Genomic DNA, 23288 nt, shown 5'->3' with positions numbered 1-23288 from the left:
ATTCTATTTGGAGGAAAAAATACGATATCCATTAAGAACTAGCCTAGAAGTTCCACAGATTTCTTAGAAATGTGACATAATTTGGTGACCTAAGCTAGTAATATAAGATAATTTTTATTTTGTACTATGAATTAAAAATAATGCTTGAAGAACTGGGGAATTAAAGGTTGAAAATGCTACTCCTCCTGCCGTCTCAAATTTACTGAGCATCTATTCTGAGCCAGACACTGCATGACACACTTTTCCTACTTGATTTCAGTCATAACCATTCTTGGGCTAGGCACTGTTTTTCTCCCCATTTAATAAATGAAACTGAAGCTTCTAGGGGTTGCCCAAGGTAATGCAGTAGTGAAACTGGAATTTGTGCCCATGCAGTCTAATTCAAGAACCTGTGATTGTAACTACCTCAATGTACTGTCTTCCTTAGACTCTGAAATATGGCTCAAGAACAACCGGTAGAAGGGAAAGTTAACAGTGTGAGATTAAGCTCTTTCCTAAATATTCAGAGTGTGAATATATTCCGAAATTGACTGAAATGCTACATGCTGTAGAGATCATACAATCGGGTGTAGGGTTATGACAACAAAAATCCCAACCTAGATTGACCACCACAAGCCTGTATCTGAGGTGCCTGGGTATAGTACAAGTAATCATAAAGGATCTCTGAACCTCTCTGAAGCCCTAGACAAGTATCTTCCAGGTCAAGTTACCTCTTCATGCATTCTAGGTTTCCGCATTTTTGAGCAAGGAGGAAATGACTTTTGGTTGAAAAATTTAAAAAAGAGCTACCACTACAGATTGGGTGCTCAAATATAAAAACAACCTTAAAATTGTTTCTTCAGACAAATTCAAAATGTCCTCCAGGGCCAGCCTAGGAACTAGATGTGTGAAGTAACCTAGTGTAAAGCACCAAGGAAAGGCAGGCCTGTGTGTCAAAATGAAAAATGTGTTATTTCCCGTAAAGGCTTTTAAATTCAGCTTTTTAGGAGCACGATGTGGTGTAAGGGGACCAGTCAGGGATCCCTACTTTACAGCATGTGTTTCTGAGCTCTATCATGACTTCCTAGGTCCACCATTGCAAAATGCATCTCTCTACTCCTCCATATGAATTGGTCCACAACGCGGACTTAGTATTGTTTATTTAAATAAAAAGATTTGTCAATTTTAGTTATTTATATCTACCTGGAAGACTCAAGGAGGCGAATTATTTCTTTCTCTAGGACAAAGTGGTAGTAGACTCTGAGGCATTAAGAAAAATTAACATTGGTATTGCATTCCTTAAGAAATAGTTGCAAAGCTGCTAGCTTCGCTTACCAAAAGCCTGAAGGTGGGCAGATTCCTTCAAAATGTATAATCTTATAGTAAGAAACCAAAGGCTATTGGAGATACATTCCTGTAATGGTTCCCTCTGGTGGCAAAAATCAGGAACTTGCAATTGTACAATGAATATATGCAAATTCATGGGTGTAGAAATACAATAGCTATAAAAATAAAATAACATTCACACTTGCTTTACCTAGAGCTTTTTGTTCAAATATCTGTTTGAGAGTCGTACCTCATGAGCATGTTTAGAAAACGACTCTGCACTTGATAACATGGCCGCAGTTCTTTCTTCCAGATCGCCAAGTTTCTGCCCTCTTTCATCTAGTGCCAGCCTGGCTCGTGCTAATTCACCAACAACTCCAGATGCTGCCCCTTTCACGCCTTCAATGCCACCAGGGCCAGGAATATGCTGTGCAAGGCTCCTTGAAGCCTTTCCTGAGGACGATTCTCCAACTGAACACATTTGATAAATGAAAGAGTAACTCAAAACATGAACATTTTACTAATATAAAATCCTACTACATTAAAATACAATTTTTGGATTGAGTGGTAATACAATTGAAATAAAATTATAAAGTGAAATATGCTTAATACATGCTTTCTTTTGTTATGATTGGTTTAATAATTTTTAGATACTTTTTCAAACACGCAAAAACACAATGTACATTAAATATTCTATACTAGTTCATACAACAAGACTTATACAAAAAAGGAGCTGGTAAATATTTAATGAAACAAATAAAGGTATATTGTTACCAATTATATAATGGCAAAAACTGCTCTTTTGTGCAAAAAACGAAAGATATTTGGCTTCGAATATACAGATTTAAATTTAAATATACAGATTTGATTATGTTTATTTACTCCACATTTCCTCTTACTTAAAAATATACTGTGCTTAGGCTCAGAAGTAAAGATAAATGAAGAATTTTATTCAGTAGTCTATTTCGGTCTCCAAAAATTGTAGGCATGCTATATTCTTTTCTTTTTCTCCATTTATCTTGTCATTTACCAAATGGATCACATTTTTCCATCAAAAGACCTTGCGATTCACTGTTTTCTTTCCCTTTGCTATCCAGATGCTTTTTACCTAACACTTAGATCACTGCAAAAGTCTTAAATTCTTTAAAGGCTGATCTCAAGTTTCCTGGTTCCTCAGCTTACATTTCTTTCTTTCCTTTAAATACAACTTGTATACCACAACATTTGCTCCTTTAAAGTGAATACATTGGTGATTTTTACTTTATTCGTAAGGATGTGAATCACCACCACTACTAATGAATACCAGAGCATCTCATCACTGCAAAAGAAGCTCCACGCCTGTTAGCAGTCACTTTCCATTCCCACTCTTTGCAGTTCTTGGCAATCACTAATCTACTCTGTTTCCATAAATTTGCCTATTCTGAGTATTTCATTTAAATGGATTCATACAATAGGTGGCCTTTTGTAGCTGGCTTCTTTCACTGAGAGTAATGTCAAAGGTTATTGATGTTGTAGCATGCATCAGTACTTCATCCCTTATTATGGATGAATAATGTATCATTTTATGGATAAGGTGTTATTTTGCTTATTCATTCATCAGCTGATGGACATCTGGGTTGTTTCCACTTTTTGGCTATTATGAATAAAGCTACTATGAACATTTATACAAATGTTTGGGTAAATGCATGTTTTCAATTTTCTTGGGTATATGCCTAGGCATAGAATAGCTGGGTGATGTGATAACTGTATGTTTAATTTTTTGAGGAACCATCAGTTTTCCAAAGAGGGTGCACCCATTTTACATTTCAACCAGTAATATATATGAGGGTTCCAATATCTCCACATCTTTGCCAACATTTGTTATTGTGAATCTTTTTGATGACATCCATCCTAGTAAGTGTGAAGTGGTATCACATTGTGGATTTGACTTGCATTTCCCTAATGACAAATGATGTTGAAGATCTTTTCATGCACTCATTTGTCATTTGCATATTTTCTTTGGATAAATATCTATTGAGGTTGATATGGTTTGGCTGTGTCCCCACCCAAATCTCATCTTGAATTGTAGCTCCCATAATCCTCAAGTGTCATGGAAAAGACCCAGTGGGAGGTAACTGAATCATGGGGGCAGGGTTTCCTGTGCTGTTCTCATGAGAGTAAGTCTCATAAGATCAGATCTGATGCTTTTATAAAGGGCAGTTCCCCTGCACATGCTCTCTTGCCTGCTGCCATGTAAGATGTGCTTTTGCTCCTCCTTGGCCTTCCGCCATGATTGTGAGGCCTTGCCAGCCATATGCAACTGTGAGTTCATTAAATGTCTTTTTCTTTATAAATTACCCAGTCTTGGGTATGTCTTTATTAGCAGCATGAGAATAGACTAATACACAGATCCACCTAAAAATCGGTCTATTTGTCTTCTATTATTGAGTTTTTAAGAGTTCTTAATATATTCTGGACACTAGACGTAATCTGATATCAGATATGTGATTTGCAAATATTTCATCCCATTCTTTGGATCATCTTTTCACTTTCTCGTTAGTATTCTTTGAAGCACAATGTTTTAAATTTTGATAAATTCCAATCAATCTTTTTTTTTCCTTTGGTTGCTTGTGATTTAGGTGCCTAATCCAAGGTTACACAAATTTATACCTGTTTTCTTCTAAGAGTGTTACAGTTTTAGCTCTTATATTGAGGTCTTTGAGCCATTTTGAATTAATTTTTGTGTGTGGTGTGAAGCTGGGGCCCAACATCTTTTTTTTTTTTTTTTTGCAGATGAATATCTAGTTATTCCAACATCACTTATTGAAAAGACCATTCTTTGGCCACGTAATTTTCTTGGCGTCCTTGTAAAAAAAACCAATTGACCATAAATGTATAAGCTTATTTCTGGAGTCTCAACTGTATTTATGTATCTTTATGCCAGTACCACACTGTCTTGATGACTATAGCTTTGTAGTAAGTTTTGAAACTGAAATGTTTGAGTACCTCCAGCTTTTTTCTTTTTCAATATTTGTGTGTGTGTGTGTGTGTGTACATGGCTATTTTTAATTCTTTGTATTTTCATTTGAATTTTAAGAACAGCTTACTGCTTTCTGAAAAAAAGTTGTTGTGATTTTGATACGAATTGTGTTAAATGTGTAGATCAATTTGTGGACACGGCCACTTAACAATGTTAAGTCTTCTAATCCATGAACATGAGATGTGGGTCCACTGACTTACATCTTAGTTTCTTAAAATGATATTTTGAAGTTTTTATTGTACATGTCTTATACTTCTTTGGTTAAATTATGTCTAAGTGGCTTATTTTTTGATACTGCTATAAATGAAACTGTTTTCTTAATTTCATTTTTGAATTATTCATTGCCTGTGTATAGAAATGCAATTCATTTTCTATATTGATCTTGTATCCTGAAACCTTGCTAAAACTGTTTATTAGCTATAATTAGTTTTGTGTGGATTCCTTAGGATTTTCTATAGATAAGATTACATCTGCAAATAGAGATAGTTTTACTTCTTCCATTCCAATTTGCATGCCTTTTACTTGCTTTTCTTGCCTAATTTCCCTGGCTAGAGCCTCCATTCCTATGTAAAATAGAAGTGGTAAGAGCTCTTTGAATATGCATATAAAATTTAGAATTAGCTATACATTTTTGGAAGGATTTTTATTAGAACTATATTAAGTGTATATGTGTATATATACATACAGACATCAGTTTTGAGAGAACTGGTATCTTTTATTGGATCTTCTATACCATGTTCATGGATTATACTCATCAATTTGTTTGAATCTTCTTTAACTTCTCTCAACAAATTTTTCTAATTTTCTACTTTCCCCATGGAGATTCTGAATATGTTATCTTAAGATTTATTTCTAGATAGTGAATTAAAAGAAATACTATGGGTGATAGGCAGAGTAATGTCCCCCTTCCCCCATAGATGGCTACATTCTAATCCCTGGAACCTGTGAATATGTCACCTTATATAGGAAAAGGATCTTTGCAGATGTGACTAAGGACCCAGACATAGAGTTCATCCTGCATTATTTAGGTAAGCCTAACCTAATCACATGGGTCTTTAAAAGCAAAGAGTTTTTTTTTTTCCAGCTGTGGGCAGACAGAGATGTGGCTTCAGAAAAATAGAGATATGCAAGGTTGTTGGCCTTGAATACTGACAATGGGACCAGAAACCAAGGAATGTGGTTGGCCTCTAGAAGCTAAAAAAGGCAAGGAAATGGATTCTCTCCTGAAACTTCCAACAAGAAACACAGCTATGGGAACACCCATAAGACCTGTGTTGATTTCTAACCTATGGAATTGTAAGGTAATAAATTTGGGTTCTTTTAAGCTAGTAATTTTGTGGTAATTTATTATAGCAGCAACAGAAAACTATACAAATAGTAATTTAAAGTTTTTCATTTTTTATTATTGTTAATATAAATTAAATTTTATTTTTGTATATGATTACATCTAGTGAGTTTGGTAACCTGTTATTTCTAACAATTTAGCTATAGATTCTTTTGGTTCTTCTAAATATGTCATCATATCAATCATTTGCAAATGACTGTTTTGTTTTCTGTTTCGTATTATAGTACTTCATTTTTTCTTCCCTTTCCACACCCTCTAGGGACTTGAAAAGAATGCTGAATGTATGTGTTAATAGTGGGCACTATGTGTGATTCCTAATTTCAAAGGAATAATTTTTAATATTATTTAATGTTCCTGCATTAAGAGTGACATTTGCAATTTAGTTTCTAGGAGTCTCTATCAGGAATGGATAAGAATTTTTTTTTTTTAAATGATAAATCAACTTTGAATTCCTGGTACAAACCAAACTTGGTCTTGGTATATTATCTTTATTACATATTATTTGCTACCTTAATATTTCATTTCAGATTTTCTATCTATAAATGATATTTGTCTTTGATTTTTCCTTTCTAATACTATTTTGGTTTTTGGTATCAAGGTTGTGTTAGCCACACAAAATGAGTTGATGAGTGTACCTATTGTTTCCTATCTTTTGGAAGAGTTTGTGTGAGAGTTGAATTATTTTTTCCCTAAATATTTGGAAGAAATATTAGTGAAGCCCAATTTGTACCAGAAGTTTACGTGTAGAAAAGTTTAAAATGATGGCTTCAATGTCTGATAGTTACAGTACTATTAGAATTTTTAGCTTTTTGTCAACTTTCATTGTTATAATTGGTAAAACAACTAAACTCCTTCAAAAATAAAGTTATAGATTACATTCTCTTATTTTTAACTTCAGTGTTATTCCTTTTTTTTCCATTCCTAATAGCATCTACTTGTGCATTTCTTTTTTCGTGCTTCGTTTCACAAGAGGTTTATCATTTTTATTAGACTCTTAGAGAATCAACTTTGGCTTTTGTTATACACTCAACAGTTGTGTCCCCCACCCTCTCCCCCCCAGTCATATGTTGAAATCTAATCCTTCCCTAATGTAATGTCAGAAGTGGGGGCCTTTGGGAGGTAAAAAGGGTATTGTCCTCATCAGTGGGATTACAGCCCTTAAAAAGAGGCCAGAGAGGTAGCTTGCTCTCTTTCCCCCAGGTGAGAATGCAGCCAGAAGGCTGTCTGTAAGCCAGGAACAGGGCCCCCAAACAACTCAATCCTGCTGGCACCTTGATCTCAAACTTCCAACCTCCAGAGCTGTAAGAAATAAGCTTCTGTTGTTTAAAAGCCACCCAGTCTATGGTATTTTGATATAGCAGCCTGAACTAAGACAGCTCTGTTAATTTTTCAATTGTATTTTACTATTTCATTAATACCTTAATCTTTTTTATTTGGTTTATTTTGCTGTTTTTCTAACTTTTTGAGATGAATGCTGAGTTCACTCATTTTCATGTTTTCTTTTTCAAATACTAATACATATTTAAGATTAAAATTTTCACTCTTAAGGATTACTTTAGTTGCATACCAATGGTCATAAATTCTTTGACACAAGGGTTATCCAAAGGTAAGTATATTTCTGTTTTCAAACATGAGGATTTAAACTTATCTTTGTTATTGATTACAAGCATAACTGCACTGTGATCAAATTGTATACACTAAAGTTATTTTAACTCTTTGAAATTTATTGATACAACTGCTTATTATCAAATCTATAATTAGAACTTATGATGATGATGGAGAAGCTGTCTCTTCTATTAGCTATGTCAATATTTGTTTTCATATATTTTGAAGTCAAAATAGTAGGTACATTCAAATAATGCCTTAATGTCTAATTTTTCTTATATTAATATAGTTATACCAGCTGATTCATTTGTGATCATGCTTTTCCATCTTTTTAAATTTCACCTTTTTGTGTCCTTATGTTTTATATATGTCCCCTATAAACAATGTACATTTCTGTTTAATTAATTAATTAATGTATTTTTAGAGACAGGGTCTTGCTCTGTCACTCAGGCCGGGATGACAGTAGTGTAATCATGGCTCATTATAGCCTCAAACTCCTGGGCTCAAGTGATGCTTCTGCCTCAGCTTCATGAGTAAGTGGGTCTACAGGTGCATACTACCACTAAATTTTTAAATTTTTTGTAGAGACAGGGTCTTGTTATATTGCCCAGGCTGGTCTCGAACTCCTGGTCTCCAGCAACCCTCCCGGCTAAGCTTTCCAAAGTGCTGGGATTACAGGTGTGAGACTCAACACTGGCCTTTTCTTTTCAAATTCAGTCTAACCATTTTTGTCTTTTAGCTGAAACATTTATTCTGCCTACATTTATTACCATTATTTATATTAAAGCTAAATCTACCATGCTTTATGTACTATCTGTTTATCCCACCTGCTTTGTATTCTCTCTCTCTTTTTGCTTTGTTTTGGAATGACTGTGATTTATCTGCTATTCATCTGGAAGTTATGTTCTATTTTTCTAAGTTTTACAGGTTATCCTATAAATTACATGTGTCCTTATCAATGCCAATGAATACTTTTTACAAGTTTCCCAAAAAATTCAAGAATCTCAGATCACCTTAAATCCACTTACTGTTTTTAAACTCCTTAATGTTATGACATATTTTGGGCTATGTTATTGTCTGTGTATGTGTGTACACACATGCCATACACCTTTATTTTGCAGTTCATAAAGATTATATTAATTATATTTATGCACATCACTTTCGTTCCAAATCACTGTGTGTCTCTGACATCCAATCCAAGATTATTTTCCTTCTATCTGATGTGTACCCTTTAGAATTCCCTTTAGTGTGATGGCAAGGTTTACTTATTTGTCTAAAAATGTCTCATTCTTAAAGAATTTCTGCGTATAGAATTATGGATTAAATATAATCAATATAATTTTCTGTCAATATACAGAAGATCATCTTACCATCTTTGGCTGTTGAGAAGTCATGTATCAGTCTCTATTTGTTAAAAAATATCTATAATTTTTCTCTAGCCACATTAAAGATTTTCTCTTTGTCTCTGGTGTACTATATTTTAATGAGATTAGTTAATTGAAAATTTTTAAAAACCTCATTGGAATTAATTAGGCTTCTCAAATTTGTGGATCACTGTATCAATTCTAAAAAGTTTTCTGACTTTCTTTATATATATATTTATATTTATATATAAGTATTCTTCTTTGCAGTCCTTCCTATTTCCTTCTTGGGAAGGTCTAAACTTATGTTAGATCTTCTCACAGCAACTTCTTTTTTTAATCCTCTCCTACATGTTTTATTTTGTTTGTTTCTTTGTGCTGCATTTTAGATGACTTCTCCTAACGTATGTTTAAGTTACATAATTCTTTCTTCACTTTTGTCTAATTTGTAGTTAAGCCTATCTATTGGGTTTTTAATTCTAGTTTTTGAGTATTTCAGGTCTAGAATTTCATTCTGGGTTTTTTCACATCTACTGCTATTGACTTTTACAGTTTTCAGTTACCTGATACAATGTTCAGGCATGATACTGAGCCTCTTGAACACTATAATTATGAATAATTATTTTATAGTCTGTGTTTGATAATTCCAATATGTGAAGTATCTATCCTTCTGCCTTTTCTATTTTATTAATCATGCTGTTGATTCCTAATGTTCCTGGTTATCTATGAGTGGTTTCTGGTCATCTATGTTCCTGGTTATCTATGACTACGTATTTGAAAAATTATTTGTAGAGATAATTTGAGGACTTGGAATACACTATATTCTTTCTGAGATCATTTTTTCCATTTGCTTCTGCCAGGAGCTAGGGACTCTAGCAGTCTGGAAAAATCTTAACTAACAATTAGCACTGAAGATTTTACAGGCCACCCAGATATTTGAAGCTGAGCTGAAAGTCGTGTGTGTGTGTGGTGGGGGGAGGTGGGTAGTTTATTACCAGTTCACCCTTATTACTCTTAAATTATAGCCCTTTGGTGTCTTTGCAAATAGCAGGAGTTATTTTAGGGTCCCCACTCTTGCCAGGTTGGGGAGCCCATCTTGCTAGCTCTAGCACAGCTTAGTACCTCAGCCTCATTAGCAAAATACTGCAGAGTCAAAGTGCCCCGAGTTGTCAGGCTCTCCGCTCTGGGCTTCTTTCCCCACAGATAGTTCTTGAAAACTTCTTACTATATGATTACTTCTTTGATGTCTTTAACAAATTTTAGAAATACGTTTTCTGAGTTTTATATAACGTTATAAATTTTCCTCAGTGAGAATTTTATCCCAAATTATCAGTCCCCACTGACTTGAACAGTCTTTATTTTTTAAACTGAACTAAAACTACAGACCAATCATTTGGGTAAGTTTAAAAAAAATTTCACTGAACTGCTACTTACTGCTATTTAATGTTACAGTTTTTCCACTAGTCAAACAAACATGAAACAATTCTAAATATTTTAGAAAAAAAGAAAAAAATCAAAGGATAGATCCTAGCTGCCATTCATAAGAAAGGTCAAGCATTCACTGATTCATTAGTTCATTCAAGGACAAACTATTTACTTGTATCAACTACGTGGAAGGTACTAAATGAACCAGAAGGTTTATCTTATGATGAAGGTTAAATGAACTAGAATAGTTTTAGAGGTTTTGAAAGACAGATTAAATGTTACAGTAAAAACTTTTTCAAAGTTAAGGTTATCAGTTAAAGAAAATCATAGCATTAAAATAACATCACATTTAATGAAAATAAAGTAAGTACTTCCTACATTATTTACTTAAAGTTGTGAATACTACTTTTTAGTAATCAAAAGTTATTCTGATTTTGATATTTCCTTGAGTAAAGTATTTCCCTGATTTGGGATAGAATAACAGAAAATAATTTTATATATTTTGTTAAAACATGGAAATAGTAATTGTGACAAAGAGAAAAAAAGTGAACATAATTTACAGGTATAAAAAATTTTTTGTATGGCTTGTTCCTGTTTTATAGATATATTATCCGAATCAAATAAATCAACTTACATAGTTCTTCTCTGTCAAGAGATTGTGCACCACCTCCAAATAAGCCTTTAAAGAATCCCCTGTTTGGTGCTTCAGGTGTTTCTACAGGAGTGAAGAGTTCACCCAACATTTCCTTTAAAATCAAAACAAATTGTCACTGTTGAAATTTCAGGGAAACTAAACTATAATGAACAAAAGTATCACTGTAAACTCCTTAACTTAAGCTCAGAACATTACCTGTTGAGATTCACAATTAATGAGCACATGTCCTACGATCAGATATAGAACATGCTGATTTATTCAAACAGTAAGTTTCTAAAACTAAAATATGACTTATTTGCTGCTTGCCCCTTTGTTTGCATTTTAGGCAAACAGTATTTTTGCTTAAGAGTGTCAGGAGATTCTAATCTTTAAGACAAAATTTTCATATAACTCGTATCAATTGATAATAGGATTAATAATTACATTAGAAAGAATTTTTTTTTTTTTTTTTTTTTTTTTTTGAGACAGTCTCACTCTGTCACCCAGGTTGGAGTGCAGTGATGCGATCTTGGCTCACTTGCAGCTTCTGCCTCTGGGGTTCAAGTGATTCTTGTGTCTCAGCCACTGAGTAGCTGGGATTACAGGCACACGCCACCATGCCTGGGTAATTATTGTATTTTGTAGAGACAGGTTTTGCGCCATGTTGGCCAGGCTGATCTTGAACTCCTGGCCTCAAGTGATCCACCCACCTCGGCCTCCCAAAGTGCTGTACAGGCGTGAGCCACCATGCCCGGCCAGAAAGAAGAAAACTTTTTAACAGCAAGTATAAAAGTCCAGTGTAATAATGATGATATGTAGTTTTGGAATTATAACTTTTAGCTGAGTCAGAAAATTTATAATTTAGACACCAACTTCTTTTCTCATAAACACATGCTAGGAAGAGAATTATGCCAACATACACCTGGAATTTCAGAAATCTGGCAGAGAGATGGGAACTCTTCCCTTGTACATCATCAGATTTTTCTGAAATTACTGTCAATATTTTTTAGAGTGCAGAAATGGTAAAAGGAGAAAAGACTGCTGACATGTTACTGGTTTTGTTGACAATACAAAAAGAGGAAAGAAGAGTTTTTCTAAGACAAGGATGGTAGTGACTGGGCATGGTGGCTCACACCTGTAATCCCAGCACTTTGGGAGGCCGAGGTGGGAGGATCATGAGGTCAGGTGTTCGAGACCAGCCTGACCAACATGATGAAACCCTGTCTCTACTAAAAATACAAAAATTAGCAGGGCGTGGTGGCCTGCGCCTGTAATCCCAGCTACTTAGGAGGCTGAGGCAGGAGAATCGCTTGAATCCGGGAGGCGGAAGTTGCAGTGGGCAGAGATTGCATCACTGCACTCCAGCCTGGGTGAAAGAATCTGTCTCAAAAAAAAAAAAAAAAAAAAAAAAGAAGAAAAGAAAAGGACGGTAGTAACATTTATATAGGAGTTCTGCTATACTCTGGTATTACTACATCATTATAGGTGGAATAAAAGTATGTATTTTTCAGGGTTTCTTCCTTGGGGCTGGGCTAAGAAGGCTGGTAAAGGATGTTCAGGTTTTCTTTTAGACATATCCATATTAACATTATCCCTCCACCCAGATTGCAAATGGGAGGAAATAACTATTAACATTACACAACAGTTTTATTTATAAGACTGAAGTGGACTGAAGCTCTTACGTTTTTATTTTCTTTCCTCTGGATTTCTATAAAGTGTAGTAAACCTGGAATAAAACACTTTCTGAATTCAATAAATCAAACTTGTTAAAACCCACTATAGAATATACTGATGTCTATTATTATATTGAACTTATATTAAACTCTATAACAAAGGCAATTTTAGGCATATTTTAAATCTTTTAAAAACAGTATTTCACAGATCCTAATTTAAACTATATGTATTAAATTGTTACAACGTAAAAAAAAATCAGTAACAGCAACACAGCTATCATTTGGGTGTCTCATGCTAAATCAAAAGAAGAATATGACATACCAACAGCGATAGTTTAAAGGTATGCTTTTTAAAAAATTTTATCTCATTTTTAGAATTACAATTTGTATTTCTTATTTGGTGTTTAATGAGCTTACAATTTTACAAGGGCAAAGTAAGAAATATAAAAACACCAGATTAAACTCATTATATTCTCTGTAGTAGAATGAGTATAAACTTTGGAACCAGATGGACCTGGATTTGATTCTCAATTTCTGCCTTTTACTAGCAGGAGACAGTCAAATTAGTCTGTCAAAGAAATGGCTTCTTCAACTTTAAAAGGGGGAGATAATGATAACTGCCTCTCAGGAACATTACTAGGATTAAAGATAATGAGCATATAAAGTGCCAGGAGTAGACATCAATAGTGTATGTACAGAAGTAGAAAAATCTATCACATAGAGATGAAACCAATTAGAAAATACACAAGTCATTTATCTACAGGTTAACATTATGAACAGACATCTTTAAAGGGAGTTGAAAACTCAATGTTTCTTAGAGTCTAGATTATCTGCAGTCTTAATATAAGGGTTTTGGGAAAATACATAAAATAATATATATAGGTATTTTTTCACTTCTATTTAAATAAGGATTTTGATTATAAGTAAATCTACTATTTAGAATGATTCATGTTAATGCTAGTGTATGTTGGTGAAACCTAAAACAGATTTGTAATTTCTGTGATCTTGCTACATCTATTCATAGTAGACGGTATTTCTGAAACAAGACATTGGACTTAATTACTCTTCTAAAATATAAATATTCAGAAATAAATATACTTGTCTGATTTTAGACTCTTGCATATCATTTGTCTTGCATGTGAGCTAACAAGGTTAGAATGGTAAAATTTAGGACTAATTTCATGAATGGGTCAATGTATGGGCTTTGGTTATCCATACATTAGATGCCACTACAAAGTCCTTTACAGTGCATCAAATAATCACTGATTTTAATCATTTTAAGAAAACTTTATATTGTAAGAGTATTGAGTCTGAAAAAATAAATATCTCCAGGATAAACACACAGCAATAAACTTCATACTGAATACACAATATATATAAGAAGCTAAACAGTTCAACTGTCATCAGTTGTTTACAGTGATTACTTGGGGTTTTGTTTATAAATTATAATCCTGAGGTGCTTACCAAAGTTACTTACTTAGTTGTTTTAAACTGAATTAATTGGTATGTTCCACCTCTACGATTATAGCAAGTTTTGGTTAGGGTTCACAAATGAATATAAATAGTCCATTTGAAAAAAACTGTTTATTATAAATTATCTTTGTGTTTTTCACTATGGTACAGTTAAGAATAATACTGTAAAAAGAAACTTAAGTATTTCAATCTATAAACATACCATTGACTAATTGCCTGTCAATGACCATTAAAAGTCCTGAATCCATTAATCTTTTACACAGCTTTACTGAAGTATAATTGACATACAAAAACTGGCATATATTTGAGGTGTACAATTTGGTGAATTTCGACATATGCATATATGCATGAAACCATCACCACAATCAACACTGTGAATATATTCATCACTCTCAAGTGTCCTTCTGCTCCTTTGTACGACCTTCTCTCATTCCTTAACAACCCCATATCCAAGTTATTGCTGATCTGCTCTTTCACTATAATTTGTATTTTCTTGAGTTTTTATATAAATAGAACAACATGTACTCTTTTTCTTGGCTCCTTTCATTAAGCATAATTATTCTGAGATTCACTGATGTTGCTGATTGCATCGTTTACTCCTTTGTATTGCTGACTAGAATTCTACTGTATGATAAACTGCAATTTGTTTTTCCACTCATCTGTTGAGGACATCTGGGTGGTTTCCAGTTTTTGGCCATTACAAATAAAGCGGCTATGAATACAAATTTCCTTTTCTTTTAATTAAAAAAAAATGAGTAAAGTGGCTGGGTCTTTGGTTCATGAATGTTAACTTTTTAGAAAACTCCAGAACTGTTTTCCAAAGTGGTCATAGTTTTTTACATTCCCATCAGCACTGTATGGAGTTGTAGTTCATCTATATCCTTGCCAAAACTTGGCATGGTATTCTTTTTAATTTCAACCACTCTCAAAGGTGTTTAATGGTATCTCACTGTGGTTTTAATTTGCAGTTCTCTAATGATAAATAATGTTGAGAATCTTTTCATGGTGAGCTTTCCTTTTGAATATTTTGTCTATGTTTTTATTGGGTTGTTTCTCTTCCTTCTGGTGAGTTTTAAGGGTCATTCATATATTCTAGAGACAAGTCCTTTATTAGATATATGTTTTGCCCAGATTTTCTTCCCATCTATAAATTGTCTTTTCATTTTAAAAAGTGTCTTTTGAAGAGTAGAAATTTTAAGTTTTGTTGAAGTTATCAATTTGTTCTTTTATGGATGTTGCTTTTGGTGTCATGGCTAATAAATCTTTTCCCAAAATAAGGTAACAGATGTTTTCTTAAGTTTCTTTCTAGAAATTTTGTAGTTCTGGGGTTTCCATGTAGGTCCATAATACATTTTGAATAAATTTTGGTATATGGTGTGAAGCGTGGATCAAAGCTGATTTTTTTTGCATTTTAATATCCAATAGTCCCAGCACTACTTGTTGAAAAGGCAATCCTTTCTCCATTGCATTGCCTTGTGCCTTCCTTAAAAAAATCAGTTGTCCATGTATGTGTTTATTTCTGGATATTCTATTCTGATCCATTCATCTCGATGCCAAAAATACAATTCTCTACTGATTACTGCAGCTTTATAATAATCTTGAAATAAAGTAGTGTTAGCCCTTCCATTTTTTTCAGAGCTGTTTTGTGTATTTTAGTTCTCTTGTATTTACGTATGAATTTTAGGATAAATTTGTCAATTCCTACAAAATTTTCTAAAAAATTTTTTAAATTTTAAAAATTTTTAAGACTTTAAAATTTTTTTATTTTTTATAGTTTTTCAGTGTAGAGATCTTTCATTTTCTGTTAGATTTATCCCAAAGTATTTCATATTTTTGTTGCTATTATAGATGGTATGGTTTTTAAAATATCAATTTCCAAATGTTCATTGCTAATATATAGAAATAAAATTATTTTCGTATATTTATCTCATATCCCACATCTTTGCCAAACACACTGATTAATTCTAGTATCCTTTATGGTAGATTTTATTAGATTTCCTATACTGATGATCATGTCATTGTGAATAAAGACAGCCGCTTTCCTTTTCTTTTCCTTGCCTGAGTGCACTGGTTAGAACCTTAACTACAACACTGAATGTAAGTGGTGAGAGTGAACATTCTTCTGTAATTGCTGATTTCAGGGAGAAAGAATTAAGTATTTCATCACTAAATATTATTTGAGATGTGGGTTTTTCTTACATGTCCTTTAAGTTTTCTTCTGTTCCTTGTTTGTAGAGATTTTTAAAAATCAGGAATATTTGTTAGATTTTGTCAACTGCTTCTTTTTAAGCTTTTTAATAAGATGGATCACATTGACTGATTTTCAAATGTTAGGTCAATCCTACTTTCCTGGGATTAGGTCTCACTTGGTCATAATGTATTATCCCTTTGATATATTGCTGAATTCAATTTGCAAATTTTTTTTTTTTTTTTTTTTTACAAATTTTGCTTTTATATTTATGAGAGATATTGGTTTATAGGTAGTTTTCATTTCTTATAATAACTTGGTCTAATTTTGGTATCAGGTTAATGCTTCCTTTATAGAATAAGCTGGGAAGCAATCCTAATTCAGTTTTTGGAAAAGTTTGTGAACTGGTGTTATTTCTTCCTGAAATGTTGATAGAGCTCATCATTGAAGCCATCTAGGCCTGGAAGTTTCTTGGTCCAAGGTTCCTAACCTCTATTTCAATTTCTTTAATAGACACAGGACTATTTCGGTTATCTATTTTTTTTTCAGTGAGGCTTGGTAATTTGTCTTTAAAGAAATTTGTCCATTTTATCTAAGGTTTTGAATATTTTTGGCATAAACTTGTTCATAATATTCCCTTTTTATCCATTTCATATCTATAGAATATATAGTAATGAGACTTCTCTTATTACTGATATTAATAATTTGTAACTTCTTTCTTCATATGGCTTGAGATTAATTTTATTAGTTTTGGTTTCATTGATGTTTTTCTATTGTTTCTTTGTTTTCCACTTGGATGTTTATTATTTTTTTTCTTGTGTTTACTTTGGGTTTAATTTGCTTTACTCAGTTTTCGTTTTTTTGTTTTCTGAGACAGAGTCTTGCTTTGTCACCCAGGCTGGAGTGTAGTGGCGCGATCTCAGCTCACTGCAAGCTCCGCCTCCCGGGTTCAAGCGATTCTCCTGCCTGAGCTTCCCGAGTAGCTGGGAGTACAGGCGCCCACCACCACGCCCAGCTAATTTTTTGTATTTTTAGTTGAGACGGGGTTTCACTGTGTTAGCCAGGATGGTCTCGATGTCCTGACCTTGCGATCCACCCGCCTCGGCCTCCCAAAGTGCTGGGATTACAGGCGTGAGCCACCACGCCCGGCCTTTTCTCAGTTCTTTAAAGTGAAAGTTGACATCATTGCATTGAGACCTCCTTCTTTCCTAATATAGGTGTTTTAGTGCTATAAGTTTGCCAAGTTCAAACACTGTTATTTTTTTCTGTTGCTACGCTTTCAAGTACACTATCTTTTCTTCTGTAATGTCAAATCTGCTGTTAATGCCATTTAGCATATTTTTCACCTCAAACACTATAGTTTCTCATCTTTAGAAGTTTGATTTTATTTTTGTATCTTTCATGTTTCTAACTTTTTGAACATATGGAACGCAGTTGTTATTGTTTTAATATCCTTTTGTGTGCCAATTCTGGTATGTATGTCAGTTCTGGTTTGGTTTCTGCTAATTGTTCTCCTCAAGATGGCTCATGTTTTTCTGTCTCTTTGCATGCCTGGTAACTGACTGGACACCAGACATCGCAATTTTTACCTCATTGGGTGCTAAATAGTTTTTATTTCCTTTAAGTTTTCTTGAATTTCATTCTGACAGAAAACATTTTCATCCTTTTGATTCTTGCTTTTGCGATTTGTTAGGCATATCTGTAGTAGTGGCTGATAACGGACCATCCAAGGATATCAGGTCCTAATCTCTGGACCAACAAATATTACCTGGCAAGGAAAAGGAGTCTATGCAGATGTGATTAAGTATCTTGCTCTGGGGAAATTATTCTGGACTACTGAATGGGTTATAATCCAATTACAAGTGTCTTTTTAACAGAGAGAGGTAGATTTGACACCCAGAAGAGGAGGTAATGCAGCCATAAAGGCAGAGATTCCAGTGATGTGGCCCAATGTCAAGGAATACCAGCAGCTCCTAGAAACTAAGGGGCAATAAGTAATTATCTTTTAGAGCCTCTGGAGGGAGCAAGACCCTGCTAGCACATTGATTTTGCCTCAGTAAAACTGATTGTGGACTTCTGGCTTCTACAAGTACGAGCAAGTAATTTTCTACTGGTTTTAGCCACCAAGTTTGTGGCCTCAGGAAACTAATATCCACACAAATTATGGGTTTCTCCAGTCTGGTTGTTGGGATCAAGCACTGTTCCTGGAATGGTTTCTACAAATCCTCTATTCCTTTCAGATGGTTCTTTTTCTGCTCTGAAAGCTTAGTCAAGTGTACGTGCTGAATAGCACGTATGGTATACTCAGGGGGACTCTGCACATCTCCAGGGTTCTTTCTCTTTGTAGCTCTTTTCTCTCGAATTTAACTGGTGTCCCCAAACTCTTGTTCCTGCCTCTTCAACTTGGGAAGTCTGCCAGGCTTTAACTTAGTACCTTCGCCTTGTGCCATGTCCTGAACACTCTATTAAGGCATTAAAGCTGGGACACCTTCTTTGATTCCTATCTGTCAGAAATTACTTTCCTTCATTGCCAGATGTCCAGTAATTTGAAAACCATTGTTTCATGAGTTCTGTCTGCTTTGTTTTAGGTTGTTTCAGGAAGGAGGGTTAATCTGGTTCCTATTATTCCATCTTGACTGGAAACTCCATAAATATTTGTAGGCATCTTCTTTATTTTGGGCTAAAGTTGAAGGAATGCACAATGTAAAAGGGTACTCAGGGAACCAAGGTATAGTGTTTATCAAGTTCATCATAGTCTTCAACAGATTTTTACCAAGGCATTAATTCTGGGTACTAAAAATACAAAGGTAAATAACATGTCAATATTGCCCAAAGAAAACATTTTATCACAAGTTCCTTTAAGATAGTCCATTTTTTGTTTATCTCTGTATGATGAAGGCACATAGCAGATAGTTTAAAATATAGTTTACTACTAAAAGACTATTTCATTTAAACATAAATGAGTAAACTATGGCTGCTATTAAGAATAATTAAAGAAAACACCAACTAAAGGATAGAATAAATTGATCCCAGAAAAGTGATGAAGTTTAGATTTTCAACTAGTTGAATTAAGACCACATTTCATATGGAAATGAATTAATATTCAATTGTCTATATTATTTCTTAACATAACATTTTGCTAGTGAAAGGAAATGCTAAAAGGAAAATTTTAAGGTTTATCCTTCCAACAGAAAACAAAATTTTACTTCAGAAACTTAGGAATCTTTGAAAAATAACTTTCACCCAAACATAAATGGGAATTTAAATCTAATGTCAGATATGTAATTTTGTTTTACTCTCAAAGTTTACAATACTACTCAGGACTAGGTTTCCAGTATAGTATAGCTTACTGAAATAATAACACAATGAGGACAACAACATCTGACATTTATTAAGCACCCTCTGTACCAGGGGCACTATGCTAAGCACATTACATGCACTGTCTCCTTTAATCCATATCATATCCTTTGAGATACCACTTCTATGCTAATTTTAAAGATGATGCTTAGAGTCATTGAGTAACTTGTCTATGATTACATAATTGTATAGTTAGCAAGATGGACTTGAATTCAGCCTTCTTGACTCTAAAGCTCATGTTCTAAAAATAATAAGCCAGAAATTCAAATTTGCAAATGTGTAAAATAGGGCTAAATAATTGCAAAAACTTTCATTATAAAGTTCCTCTAGATAGTACTTTCCTCTAAATATAAAATATCAATCAATATTTTAGCTCAACATTTCCAGAGCACTTTTACTTTGGAAGGTAAAGCTAAACTGATCATTTCGAATATACACAGAAGCACATACAGCACTCAAATACTTAAAAAAGGACACATTTCTGTATATAAAGAATTTGTATATAGTCTCTCAAAAACAGATCAACCAAAATACTAGAGGAAAACTACCAAATAACATTTTTTTCTTCTGTGTAAATATCCTTGTGAATAGGAGTTGAGATTACAAAATTTGCCCCAAAATAGACTCATTTATTTTCACATTAACACACTTCTTTAAAAAGGACTGTGTGTGTGTATAATAGATATTTATTCTATGTAGAGAGTAGGTATAAAATGTATGCAACAGTTCATATTTCTCTGCCATCACTGGAAAGACCGATATGGATTAATAAGATGAAGTTGCTTATAGCAGATGTTTTGAAGAAGATACTTTTAATCATGGGAGTCTCAAAGCATGTGCTCTGAAAGTCTAATTCAACAGTCTGGATTTTCCCAAGCAGGCTCACTTGTATAGTTCCATGAGAATAAGGGGCAGACAGTATACGGGCCCTCAGAGAATACTTTACCTCTGAAGAAATTACAGTAATATTTTTATTAATTACCTGAAGATTTTCACAGGTCTCTTGACTATAAGTAAGTCTCTGGATTTCTGTAGGTGAAACAAGGTATAATGCTTGTCCATTGTTGGTAAAGCAGAACGTTCTGGCTATCCGCATATTGGTCAAGGGCAAGTAATACACATCCAACAGAGGTCTTAAACTTGGCAAACTTGAGAAAAAAATTAAAAACTTGTTAATAATAAGGTAGGTTTTAGTCTTGAACACACTATCATTGTTAAAAATGGCAGAGACCTTATAAATCTTATGATTTAGTTTGTATACTTGAGTGGGAGATAAAAAATGGTTTATGCTCCTCATATACTTGTTCACTATTAACAGAATAAAAATAAATTCTCAGAGTATAAGACTATACACACACAAAAAGCATTTCTTTTAAACAATTCTGTAGTATAGTTTGAGGGAGGAAATGCTATATCTGTGTTTTAAAACATATCTAACTCTTACCTAAAAGTCATAATATGTCCATTGGCACAGAAACAGGCAAGGCAGATACTGTTACTCAATGCTACAATATCTCCACGAAGCACAAACGAGGTCTCTGTAATATTTTGCTTATAAGCACAGTTCTGGGTTGGCAGTGAGATTACTTTTGCTTGCTTTTCAGAACATATCACTGCATACTGGTTTTCACTAATTTCCTGAGAAGAGGAGGGGGATACTGAGACAGGCCGCCGTTTTTTCAATTTCTCCTTTTCGTCTTTTTCTTCAGGAACATTGTGCTCTCTCCAGGGTTCATACGCAGGTGGTATTAAGCAGCCTGTGGTATCCAGAAATGCCATTCTCAAGATTGCACCTTTTAACCTCAATATAGTACCTAAAATATAGAAGTCTAGTAAATAACTGAAATATTTTAATCAACAGAGTAAACACATTTATTCTAACTTTGACATACAGTAGATACTTAAATATATGCTGAACGCATATTGAACTGAACACTGGCTCATTGACAGGATTCAGACTTTAAGCATGGTATTTATGAGTCTGGAAAAAGATGTCAACTTACATGCTCCAAATAGATAAATGCCACTAATGATCACTCACAATTTAATTACGTATGATAAATTTGGCAAACACGTATCTGATCTTTAAATGAATAAACAAACGACATGCTGGAGTATCTGGAACTGTTTTCTCTTATATCCAGTAAGTGCACTACCAGTCAGCAGGAGAGCAAGTGGACAGCACCTGGAGCGGTCAGTGTGGGGCCACATGTGGCTGCAGAGCACTGGGAATGCGCCTTGTCCAAAGTGTGTGAACAACTGCAGTGCATGGTGAGACTCAAGCACATGCCCCATCTGAAGACTTTAGCACTCCAAAAAGTTCAATGTAAAATGCCTCAATCACTTTTAATAATTACATGCCAAAATGATAATATTTGGGACACAGTGGACTAAATAAAATGTTATTAAAATTAATTTCACCTGTTTTTTACTTTTTTAATGTGACTGCTAGAACATTTAAAATTATTTATGTGGCTTTGCATTGCATCTCTAATAGACAGTAGTGATCTAGATGGCCAATGAAAAAAAATTCACACATTTCCAACCATTACCTCTAAAATCAAAATTCCTCTTAAATGATTTACAACAACTGTCAAATATACTTAAGGCATTATTTTGGTCAGTTTATCATCTTAATGTAGGGGTTACATTTTTTTACTTGCTTCAGTTAATGGTACCCTTTCCCCCTATATCCTTGATAATGTACAAATATGCTTTATGCTCACTTCTGAGTAAACTAAGTGATAACATTAATAGAATGGAAGGGAGGGTAGATAACTGAGTTAGCATTCAGTTCTTAAAGATTTTTCATATTTTGTTTTAAATTTATATAAGGTTTTATAGCTTACAGTATTTTTTCCACATATTATTTTCTTTTATTTCTAAGAAAAAGAGTTCCTGATGTTTTCTCAAAACATTTTAGAAGGAAAAATATCCTTTCCTTTCCTCTTTGCATTTATGTTTTATCAATAGTAAGGTTGCAGAATACAATAGAGCACATATTTCAATTTGAATTTCAGATAAACAATGAATACTTTTTAGTATAAGTATGTCCCAAATGCTACATATCTGTCCAATGCGACACACTTATATTAAAGTATTTGTTATATCAATTAAAATTTGACTGGGCATCCTATATTTTTATTTACTAAATCTAGTAACCCTACTCTACATCCAAGTTTGGTGAGCAGATAATTTCACTATTTTAAGCAGCTTTGTAGAAAACTTCGAAACACAAGACAGTTATAATCTTACAGTTTTAATTATTATTTCAAAACATATTATAAAGCTAGCTTTTCTTTCAAGATCTCTTATTTTTTATTCTGGTCCACCCAAAGAGTCCTTCCGCCTTTAAAGTTTTGATGAGGTCAGCTGAATTATCCATGCTAATTTGGGAACTGTTTATAGCACATATATTGTTCTAGTATGTGGATTGTTTAAAAAACTGGCCTAAAATAACCGTTAAATGTATGCTTGTCCTATAGTTGATGGGACTTTAGCATGTTTCCTAGTAGAGTAGTGGTTAACTGTTGAATCTTCCTCTTGAAGAAAAGAAAAAATAACAGCAGACAAAGTAGACCACTTTAGGCTCTGAAGCACAGAAACCCATCAGCCTGAAAACATCTCTTTCTTCTCAGGGCTCCAATACAGATGACATGAGTGTCACTGATATATTTTTAAATAGGCATCTTATTAAAAACAAACCTCAAGGATTCCATCATTGAGAAGAAACTAAGTTTCTTTCTTACATATGAAAGTTATTTTTGTATTCACTTTACAGCTAATTTGATTTATTGCAAGTTGGAAAGTATACTAAATACTTTTTGTGTAGTTAACAGTAAATTATCTATATTTAATCCCGCTCAGTCATTTTCATTTATTGGAAACATTTTTTTTCTTATT

The 23288-nt window shown here is 33.6% G+C and overlaps 1 protein-coding gene across 4 annotated transcripts in view; it reads right to left on the bottom strand.

Annotated features, from left to right (window-relative positions):
- The window catches only part of STXBP5 (syntaxin binding protein 5), a 185933-nt gene that overhangs the window by 5937 nt on the left and 156708 nt on the right, over positions 1 to 23288 (bottom strand). For all 4 annotated transcript variants that reach the window (XR_004672215.3, XM_034963050.3, XM_034963051.3 and 1 more), the window contains 4 exons: positions 20830 to 21199; positions 20368 to 20533; positions 10695 to 10806; positions 1556 to 1776 (listed from right to left, as the gene is read on the bottom strand). Coding sequence is in view for 3 of the 4 variants with exons in the window: in XM_034963050.3 (XP_034818941.1) it covers positions 1556 to 1776; positions 10695 to 10806; positions 20368 to 20533; positions 20830 to 21199 (869 nt within the window). In the remaining variant the exon portion in view is untranslated. The remainder of the gene's footprint in view (positions 1 to 1555; positions 1777 to 10694; positions 10807 to 20367; positions 20534 to 20829; positions 21200 to 23288) is intronic.

Source organism: Pan paniscus, chromosome 5, assembly GCF_029289425.2.
Source record: "Pan paniscus chromosome 5, NHGRI_mPanPan1-v2.0_pri, whole genome shotgun sequence".
In the NCBI taxonomy this organism is placed as follows: Eukaryota; Metazoa; Chordata; class Mammalia; order Primates; family Hominidae; genus Pan; species Pan paniscus.
This window is presented reverse-complemented; position numbering and strand designations above follow the sequence as displayed.